The 10615-nt window shown below is 46.2% G+C and overlaps 1 protein-coding gene across 22 annotated transcripts in view; it reads left to right on the plus strand.

Annotated features, from left to right (window-relative positions):
* ZNF618 (zinc finger protein 618) overlaps positions 1-10615 on the plus strand; it is a 171730-nt gene that overhangs the window by 153034 nt on the left and 8081 nt on the right. For 14 of the 22 annotated variants that reach the window (XM_011360920.1, XM_011360921.1, XM_023531078.1 and 11 more), the window contains 3 exons: positions 2029-2073; positions 3121-3198; positions 10201-10302. In XM_011360920.1, the coding sequence (XP_011359222.1) occupies positions 2029-2073; positions 3121-3198; positions 10201-10302 (225 nt within the window). The remainder of the gene's footprint in view (positions 1-2028; positions 2074-3120; positions 3199-10200; positions 10303-10615) is intronic. The other 8 variants (XM_011360923.1, XM_011360924.1, XM_023531080.1 and 5 more) reach the window with 1 other exon arrangement.

The following is a 10615-nucleotide window of genomic DNA, read 5'->3' on the forward strand; positions in this document are numbered from 1 at the left end:
TGCAGGCCTGGGTCTTTGTGGTAAATGGTAGTGGTGTTGGGAGGAGGCGGGGGTTGGGGAATTAGAAGGAGGCCAGGGTCGGACAGAAGCCCAGGAATCTTTTCTTCCAGGGACATCCCTCTGGGCCTCAGGGCATCTCAGGGGCTGTGGCCCCTCTTTGTCTCTTGTCCATGAGAGAGGAATTCCCCCCCTCCCAGTAGCCCACAGCATCCACTCACATGGCCCCAGAGGGTTGGGCCTGAAAGAGAGCCATTGCTGTTTTTAGGGTAAACACTGTGGCCAGTTTCTTCCCAGGAGAGGCACAGAGGGTGCAGTAGTGAGAGCTGTGGGCCCTGAGTTCTGGCCCCACTTTGGCCCCACCAGGGCCATCCAGAGGTTCCCTTCCAGCCCCACCAGCCCAAGGTTTGCCTGAGGTTCCCGGTGGTGTTTTGGCTCCCCCTGGTGGCTTTCCGCAGGACCCTGGCAGAGCCAAGAGTGCCTTGGACACAGCAGCCAAAGGCTATTATCCCTAGGCAGACCCAGGTCAGCCTGCAGGGCCGTGGGTGGTCATGAGCAGCCTCTGTCCAAGAAAGGCATAGCACTGTGTTCTGCATAGTGACAGCCAGGTCAGAAAGGGAAAAGAATTCTTAACACTTTGGTTATATAAAGGCACCCACTCTCTTGCACAGTTGAAGTTTCATTTGCTGTATTAGGTGTCAGCCTGTGCCCAGCATGTCCTGAGCACTGCTTGGGTGTAGATGGATGGTAGATGTGGGCTGATCGCCAGGGGCCTTTATGAAATAGCCAGGAGAACAGACTTGAACAAGGAGGCTTCTGCATAGTAATCTGAGCTCCAGCTCACATCTCCAGCCGAAGTTCAAACCCCGCTCTACCACCTGTGAGCTGGTGACTCGGGCTAGCCTTTTACTTCCTTCTCCGCTGTAAAGTGGGAATAGCACACATGTCCCTGCACTGGTGAACATTCAGCGAGTGCCCTGCATAGATTACGTAAGCACTCACATGGTGAGCTGTTTTGGTGGTTTTTTGTTTTTGTTTTTAAGTAAACCGAGTGATGGGATGAGTGCCCCGAGCAAGGTAGTGAGAGGTATGCTGTGAGAGCCTCAAGAATGTTGACAGGATCCCTTAAACCGTACAGAGCACATCGGCTTTTCCAAGCTGCTTCACCTTTTTGAAAAATGTAATCCAGCAGCCTCTGCAAGAGGTCGGCCTAAAAGTGATGGAGTTTTGCTCAAGGCCACAGAGGAATAAGTAGCAGAGCCAGGACTAGAACCGTGGTCTCCTGGGAGCCTTTGCTCTCAGCCAGCGGGGCTGCATCCCTTGCCTCTCCTTCCCCCTGAGCTGATATTCAGAATTGGGAATGACGGTGTAAAGTGCAGCCACCATTTATTAAGCGCTTACTGTGTGCCTGGCCTGTGTTCAGAGCTGTGTGTGTCTTACTTGTTTTCATCCTTACCACAGCCCCGGGGCGGGGGATGGGGAGAGGGGTCAGTGTTAGCTCCACTTTTTGAATGAGGAAGCTGAGGCTCAGCAGAGGTCGATTGTTGCCCCAGGTCCCCAGCTTATAAGTGGTGGAACCAGGATCCCCGGCCTAGTCCATCTGGCCCCATTCTGCTTCCTGTTGCATCTGAGGCTCACCTGACGACACCAGGAAGCGTGGGGGACGTCCCGGCAGGCAGAAGCCCTCAAAAGCACAGCCCTCGCTGTGGCTGCTCTGGTGTTTGGTGCCAAACATTCCCATCCCAGTGCCAGGACCTAGACGCATCTGCCTGTTCTAAGGTGGGCAGCCACGCCTGGACATTTTCTTCTTACATTCTGTGAGCTCACTTTTTGAGAGTTGAGCATGTCCTAGAGGGATGGCCCTGGCTGATCTTGCCCTCCCCGATGCTACAGGATGTGAGCCTGGCTCAGATGCTCCCCCTCCTCCGAGAGCCCCATCTGGCTTACTACTTATTAAGAATGGAAAGAATGACAGTTGTCTCAGAGCAGCAGGACTGGAAGAGACTTAGCTAAACTGTTTCTCTTTTGCAGAAACTGCAAGTCCCCTGATTTCCAATACTTTCCCTCTCCTGCAGAGTAAGTCGTGGTCCCATCGGTGGGCTGGAGAGGGCGAGACAGGGCAGGGAGTGAACTCAGCTGGCCACATGCTCTTGGGGCCTCCTCAGAGCATCTGCCCTTGGGTCACCCTCCCAGGCAGACCGGGCAGCTGGTGGAGGCAGGAGGAGGACCCAGCCCCAGGCGGGTGGAGGAGTTTGGGCGGGGACAGGGCAGAGCCCTGACCGTGGGCAGCCTGCCTCTGCTCCCCTCCCCCAACCCTGGCAGGAACACAGACCTCCTCCTTCCTGCCCACTGTGGCAGCCTCAGGACACTTCCTGTCATTGTCAACCATTCCCCTCCTCTCTTTTCCCTACCCTCCTTTGCACCTCTTCTTTCTTTCTTCTTCATCCCTCGTCTCTGTGCCAGGCACTGACTTGAGCGTTGGAACATGGAGCTGGAAGTTAAAGGCTCACTGGCAGACTTGTTCCCATGGCTGCATATACTCTCATTCTCCCTTCCCTTCTGCCCCCTCTCTCCTCTTCCTTTTCCACATCGTATCCTCTTCTTGCTTTCCTGTGGCTTTCTCTACTTCTTACCCTCTTCTCTTGCTTCTTCTTCCCCTCCCTTTCCTGCCCTCTGCGTCCATTGTCTCGTTTTGGTTCATTCATACATTCATTCATTTGTTCACTCAGCAAACAGTGACATCCGTGTGCTTCCACAGGCAGCGAGATGGGCTGTGGAACCAATAAGACGTGGTCTCTGCTTAAGAGAGCTCCTGGTCCATTAGCGCTGTCCTCCCGCAGCCCATCCTCAGTGCCCAGAACAGTGCCTGGCACACAGTAAGCACTCAGTAAATAGCTGCTGCCTGACTGCATTAGATGGTCTCTCTATCTGCACGTCTTCCTCTCTCCATTGCTCCCTCCTCCCCCCAGCCTCTTCCTCACTAGCTAGTAATGGGGACAGACAGGCTGGGCCCGGAGCCCCAGTGTGTGTTTGGGTTCCCAGTTCCAAATCTGCCCAAAGCCCAGCAGAAAGGTGTCCGGTTTTGTTCTGCCCCTAACAGGGCTGCTTCGTTTGTCCCCCCAGAACCTTACACCTGTGGCGCCTGTGGGATCCAGTTCCAGTTCTATAACAACCTGTTGGAGCACATGCAGTCGCACGCAGGTAAGGGGCCCAGTGGCCCACAGCAGAGCCAGCCTGAGGCCCCCAGGGAAGACCGTTCTTTCCTAGGAAATGGTCACAGGACTTGAGACCTGCCCTCACAGAGCCCTAGTCAGTTATAACACGGGGGGCCGTGGGGAGAGCGGTGCTCTGGGGACACAGTAGGCTCAGAGGGAACACAAAGAGTAGGCATGGAGCCGAAGGCTTCTGGAAGGTTGTGGCTCCAGTACTAAGCCTCAAGGCCAAGTAGAAGCTGGCCAGGAAAGAGACATCAATGTGGAAATTGAGTGTGGTTTGAGATCAGGGTGAGCAGAGGCAGGAGCTGGGAGTGGGGAGGCATCTGCCTGGGCAGCCTGTGCCTAAGCTCCGTCTCAGCGCAGCCACATTCACTGTGCCGCTCCGGCCCACAGTGCAGCTGTCCTTAAACTTGAGCAGGCATCACTCACCAGGAGGGCTTGTTAAAGCACAAATTTCAGATTCCGTAGGCCTAGGATACGGCCTAGGGTTTGCATCTCTGACTAGTCCTCGGGCCGTCCCCGGCTGCTAGTCCTGGGACCGTGCTTTGAGAACCACTGCTCGAGTACAGGCTTGTAGCCTGCTGTCCAGATAACCTTTTTATCCGCTGTTATGCCATCTTTCCAGCTGGCAGTATCAGTTCCCTCACTCCAGACCACCCAGCCTTCCAACAGATAACGTCCAGTTTTAGGTTTTGTCGCAGTAGCATCCCACTTCTGGTCTGATTTCTTTTTGAGTCAGGGAAGCACACTGTTTGCCGTAACAGATAAATCCAAACTTCTCAGTGGTTTTAACGGAATCATTTCTCAGTCACATCACAGCCTAATACAAGTGTCCTGGTTGAGTGGCCTTCCACATGATGATTCAGGGTCCCAGGGTCCTTCCTTTGTGTGGCTTCATCCTCCCCTGGGTCTTTGGAGCACTCTGTGACTGGTGGGTAGGGAAAGGAGCATGCTTCATTTTTTACCCCTTTAGATGGCAAGTGACACATGTCATATAAGCTCAGATTCCAGGGGCAGGACAGATGCCCAGAGCCACTGCCCAGGGACAGCCCAGCACGCTGCAAAGGGAAACAGGAATCTGGGGAGGCAGCTAGCTGTCCTGTCCCCGCCACCCCTTCCTCAGAGTAATGCTCTGGAGGCACCGGAAGTGATGAGAGAAAGGCTCAGTAAGAGGAGCTGTTGTTATTTCTGTTGTTTATATTGTCATTGCTTGTATCTCTTTTAGGTTTTCAAGTTTTTCATATAGTCTTCTAGGTCTGGCCTGACTAGTACAGGACTAGACTCTCCTTTAGGCTAGGTACTGTTAGTGTGATCTTCATTCATTTCTTCATTCATTCATTCATTCATTCAGGATGTGTTTATTGGATATCTGCTCTATACTAATTCACATGATCTTTTGGGGAGCCTATTATTTATTCTAATGGACTTATTAAAACAGGACAGAGCTGGATTGGCAGTCAAGACATGTGAGTTCCATCCTCTGGTGTGCCTCCAAGCCCTGTGACTTCAGGCAGGAACCTTTGTCCCGCTCTCTGAGAGTCTCCACCTGTAACACAAGGGCACATAAACCTGCAATCTCCAGCTGCCGTCCTCACACCAAGGCTCCATCTACAGGTGTCTCACACCTCCTCCTGGCCTTTGCTGTCAATCATCCTGTGCCAGGGAATGCCTTGAATGCCAGCCCAGGGCATTTAGACTTGACCTTATGGGGGAACAGTGACAGCAATTGGAAGGCTGCTCAGGGACCACTGCCTGAGCACACCGAGACTCCCACGGCCCAGCCCCTCACTCCTCCTGCTCTGAAACCCCAACCCTCCACCTGTGCCTCTGCCAGCTTCTGGAAGCTGAGGCTAATTAGGGAAGAGTCCGGGTACCTGTACTTCCCCATTCCTCAGGCTCTTGGGCAGAGGCCATTAAAATGCAAATCGAGGCTGCACCTTGTGGTGGCCCCACCTCCCCCAAGCATCTCAACTTGTTTTCTACAACGAGCTTTGGGCTGCTTTGTTCTGGTCCAGTGCTAGCAGAGAATGCAGGAGGCAATCCAGTGCAAAGCCAGGCAGAATCCCAGCCAGGCTGAGTCGGGATTAAAGGATTGACTCCATAGAGAGAAATTAAGCGTCATGATCTGTGCAGTTCACAGTGCTGCTGATAAGGGGGATCAGCCTCGAATAACACCAATCTCATTAAGAGGCTGCTGAATGGCACACGGTAATTCCTGCTAATAAACTTCCTTCCTGTGCTGTAGAGAAACCTGTCTTGCCTCCTCTAACAGTTCAGGAGCACGTTTCGGTAGTGATAATACTAAAGATAGCTAACATTTAGTGACTGATTACTGTGTGTCAGGTCTGGTTATTTTCATCAGATCTCCTGAATCAGCCTGTTCGCTCGCTGACATTATCATCTCATTGTTCAGAAACTGAGAGAACCACAGCCAGGAGAGGCGTGGGGACTCACCCAGGTGGCAGACAGGTTGGCAGCTGCAGTCTTAGGATTTGAGAATGGCCACACTTGATTTCTAATCCCTTTGAGCCCCTTCACCTCTCTGGGCCCCAGTCTTCTCATCTGTAAAGCGGGCTAACCAGTGCTTTCCACAGGCTGGGTGCATGTTCTAAAGATAACATGTTCAGGGCTGTGGGACATTCTAAGACCGAACAGCAACAGGCGTCTATTTTTCCATCCCCTGCCAGAAATAACCGCTTTCTCCTTCCTGCACTGGTCCCTCCCTGGGAGATAGCCTTTCTTCCACCTTTGCATCCAGTCCTTTACAGATGTGTATGTGTGCCTGCCTGCATGCATGCATGTATATGTATCTGTGTGCACGTGTGTGTTTATCTGTAGTGCATAGGGATAGCCACACTGAGTACATCTTATTTCCTGCTCAAGCTGTAAATCAAGCTTTTTCACAGAGCATTTACTGAGTATCTCACCCATTTTTTAATCAACCAATACTAGACATTGTTTTATACTGCTAGGTTGAATAATCTCTATTCCCAGTCTTGTGGAAAGCCAGAGAATGAGGGAATCACCCTGCAGCTTGCCCAGCACCAGCATTTTGGAGAGAAGAAGGGAAACTGAGGCCCAGAGAGTTGAAGGAACTAACTCAGGGTCATACTCACAGCCATGGCAGAGCTGGGTTCAAACCCAGGTCTTTCAAATCCCTGTACCTCTAGTGAAGAAAGTCAATAAGAACGGCTACTGGTTTCCATTTTTAAATTTGTGCTTCCTCTTTTTAAATGTAATATCTATTCATTAAAAGAAATTGGGAAAATACAGAGAAATTAGGAAATGAAGAATCAGCCATAGTCTCATTACTCAAAGCTAACCACTGTTACTACTCATTGAATAGGTGTTTTTTCAGTCATTTTTAAAATCAGATTTATTGAGATATAATTTATAAAAATAGACTATATCAATTTTAAGAGTACCGTTAATGGGTTTTGACAAATGTATATAATTTAATCACCATCGCAGCCAAAACATATAACATTACTATCAGCCTAAGATGTTTTCTCCTGCCTCTTGGCAGCCAGCCCCTTCCTTCACTCACCCTCCCAGCCCCTATCTGCTTTCTTTTGCCATAGTCTTTCTTTTACTGGAATTTTATATAAATAGAATTATACGGTATTTAGTCTTCCGAGTGTGACTTCTTTCACTTAGCATACTTTTGAGCTTCATCCATGTTGTTCCATTTTATCAGCAATGCCCCTTTTTTATTTCTCAGTGGTGCACTATTGTTTGGATATACCACAATTTGTTTATCCGTTCACCAATTGATGGATATTTAGGTTGTTTCCAGTTTGGGGCTACTATGAATAAACCTGAATATTCTATGAATATTCAAGTACAAGTTCTTTATGTGGACATATGTTTTTAACTCTGTGGGTATATTCCCAGGAGTAGACATGCTGGGTCATATGGTAATTCTGTGGTTAACCATTTGAGGTAGTGCCAGAGTGATTTCTAGAGAGGCATTTTTACATTCCCACCAATAGCGTATGAGGGATCTGATTTCTCTACATCCTCGATGACTTGTTATAATCTGATTTTTTTTATTATATTCATCCTGTGTACATGAGGTGGTATTTCATTGTGATTTTGATTTAAATATTCTTGGTGACTAATAATGTGGAACATACTTTCATGTGCTATTGGCCATTTGAATATCTTCCTTGGAGAAATGTCTTTTTAGATCTTGTTCCCATTTTTTAATTGAGTTTTTTTCTCTTTTTATTATTGAATTGTGAGTGTTCTTTACACATTCTAGATACAAGACCTCTATAGATATACGATTTGCAAATATTTACTCCCATTCTTTGGGTTGCCTTTTTACTCTCTTGATACTATCTTTTGAAGAGCAGAAGTCTTTGAATTTGATGAAGTTCATTTATTTATTTATTTTGTTGTATATGCTTTTGGTGTGATCTCTAAGAAACTGTTGCCTAACCCAAGATCACAAAGACTTAACTCTTATTTTCTTTTAAAGTTTTATAGTTTTAGCTCTTACATTTATGCCTATATTCCATTTTGAGTTAACTTTTCTATGTGGTGTGAGATAGGGATCCAATTTCATCCTTTTTCATGTGGATATACAGTTGTCCTAACACCATTTTTTGAAAAGACTGTTCTTGCTCCCATTGAATTTTTCTGGTCCCCCCTTATTGAAAATCAATTAACCACATGTGCGAGGGTTATTTCTGGATTCTGATTTCTATTCCTTCAATCCATATGTCTGTCTTTGTCCTTCCAATACTACACTGTCTTGATTACTGTAGCTTTGTGGTAGTTTTGAAATCAGAAAGTGTGAGCCCTCCAACTTTCTTCTTTTTCAAGAGTGTTTTGGCTATTCTGCATCTCTTAGAGTTCCACATGAATCTTAGGATCAGCTTGTCAGTTTCTATAAAAAGCCAGCAGGGATTTTGATAAGGATTGTATTGAATCTAGATCAGTTTGGGGGTTATTGCCCTTTGAAAAATATCGTCTTCAATTCATCAGCGTGGAATGTCTTTGGGTTCTTTCAACAGTGTTGTTAGTTTTCAGTGTACAAACCTTGCACTTCTTTTGTGAATTTATTCCTCAGTATTTTATTCTTTTGGATGTTATTGTAAATGAAATTATTTTCTTAATTTAATTTTCAGTGTTCATTTGCTATTATAGAGAAAAAAATGGATTTTTTTCATATATATCGACCTTGTTTCCTGTAACCTTGCCGAACTCATTTATTAGTTCTAATAGTTGTGTGTGTGTGTGTGTGTGTATTGCATAGGTTTTCTATACATACATCATGTCATCTACAAATAGAGATCATTTTGCTGCTTCTCTTCCATGCAGTGTAGATTCTTTTTTTTCTAATTGCCCTTGCTAGAACCTGTAATACATGTTGAGTAGAAGAGATGAGAATGGATGTTTTTTCTTGTTCCTCATCTTAGAGGAAAAGCTTTCAATGTTTCACCATTAGGTGTGGTACTAGCAGTGGGTTTTTCATAGATGTCCATTATCAAGTTGAAAAGGTCCCTTTGATTCCTACTTTGTGGAATCTTTTTATCATCAAAGGGGTATTGGGTTTTGTCATCCTTTTTCCACATCTGTTGAGATGATCATGTGATTTTTGTCCTTCATTCTATTAATAAGGTATATTATGTTGATTTTTGTATGTTGAGCCAACTATTTATTCCGGGAATAAATCTCACTTGGTCATGGTGTATTATTATCTGTTATATATATGTAGCCACATTTGGTCTGCTGTATTTTATTCAGGATGTTTGTGTCTGTATTCATATGGGATAGTGGGCTGTAGTTTCTTATAATTTCTTTGTTTGATTTTGGTGTTATAATAATGCTCGCCTCATTAAATGAATTAAGAAGTGTTTCTTCCTCTTTTTTGGGGGGAAAAATTTATGAAGAGTTCCTTTAATATATGATGGAATTCACCAATGAAGCCATATGAATCTGGACTTGTGTGTGTGTGTGTATGTGTAGGAAGTATTTTGATTACTGATTCTTTTTTTTTTTTTTTTTTCAAATTTTCTATTTCTTAAATTGGTTCTTTCTAAGAATTTTTCTGTTTCATTCAGGTCATTTAATTTGTTGGAATATTATGGTTCATAGTATTTCCTTATAATTCTTTTTTATTTCTATCAAGTTAGTAAACTTGTTTTGTTTTGATGCCCTTTATCAAGTCAAAGAAGTTTCCTTCTCTTAGTTTGCTGAGAGTTCATGTCATGAATGGATGTTGAATTTTGTCACATTTTACTGTGCATTATTATTTATGGAGGTCATTCTGCTTCTTTTTTTCTCTTAGTATAGGGAATTACACTGATTGGTTTTCAAGTTTTAACCCCAACTTGCACTTCTGGGATAAACTCCACTTATCGTGACGTATTCTTTTTCTTACTGTAGTTAGTTTGCTAATGTTTTATTAAGGATTTTTGTGTGTATGTTTATGAGGGATGGTGGTCAGTGGTTTCTTTTCTTGTAATATTTTCCTCTAGTTTGGGTTCAGAGTAATGCAAGCCTCATAAAATGAATTTCTAGTAAATATATTGAAAAGACAAAAAACACACTTTGAAGAAGTGAGAGTGCGAGATGCTTTAGGCCACTTGGGGTGTAACTGGCACCCCTTGGCTGTTTCAGAGCTAGAACTTCATGGTTATGTGTGGGTGTGAGGCCTCCCAGCCCGACGCGGGTATAGCGATTCCCACTCACTGAGCACGAAGTCCTTGCCGGGCACTGTGCTCAGCTCGTTGGCTGCATTATCTCGTTAGACTTCCAGCAATTTCGTCACAGCTGTGTGATTGTCTTCATTTTTCCAAATGATAAAAATGAGGTTTCACAAACAGAAGATAGTCGTGTAAGGAGCCAAGATTGGGACCCAGGCCTGCGCCCCCGAGGCTGTGTTTCACCTCTACCCACCGAGCTCTAGCTCTCGTCTTGTCAGTCCACGAGGCTCCTATATTTTTGGGTTAACACACTGTTTCCTTTGTGCCCACAGCGGACAATGAGAATAACATCGCCTCCAACCAGTCGCGATCGCCACCTGCTGTCGTGGAAGAGAAGTGGAAACCCCAGGCCCAGAGGAACAGTGCCAACAACAGTAGGTCTCTCCCAGCGGGGAGCCCGGGGGACTCATGGAGGTCTGCCCCACGCACCTCCATCCCCCACATGGGTTGTTCCCTTCTGCCCCTCATCCCCACCACCTGTGCCTCCCATGATGACAAATGACCATGCACAACAGTTTCCAAAGCACTTTCACACCTAAGACCTTGTTTGTGAATCATGACCTCACAGGATGGACAGAAGGAGGCCTGGGGAGAGGAGGTGATCTGTTTGTGGTCACAGAACACAAATTAGTGACAGAATCAGAACTGGAATCTGCTCTCACCACTTCTCTTGGCTATTCTTTTCTG

The sequence above is a fragment of the Pteropus vampyrus genome, unplaced genomic scaffold (assembly GCF_000151845.1).
Source record: "Pteropus vampyrus isolate Shadow unplaced genomic scaffold, Pvam_2.0 Scaffold61, whole genome shotgun sequence".
Taxonomy (NCBI): Eukaryota; Metazoa; Chordata; class Mammalia; order Chiroptera; family Pteropodidae; genus Pteropus; species Pteropus vampyrus.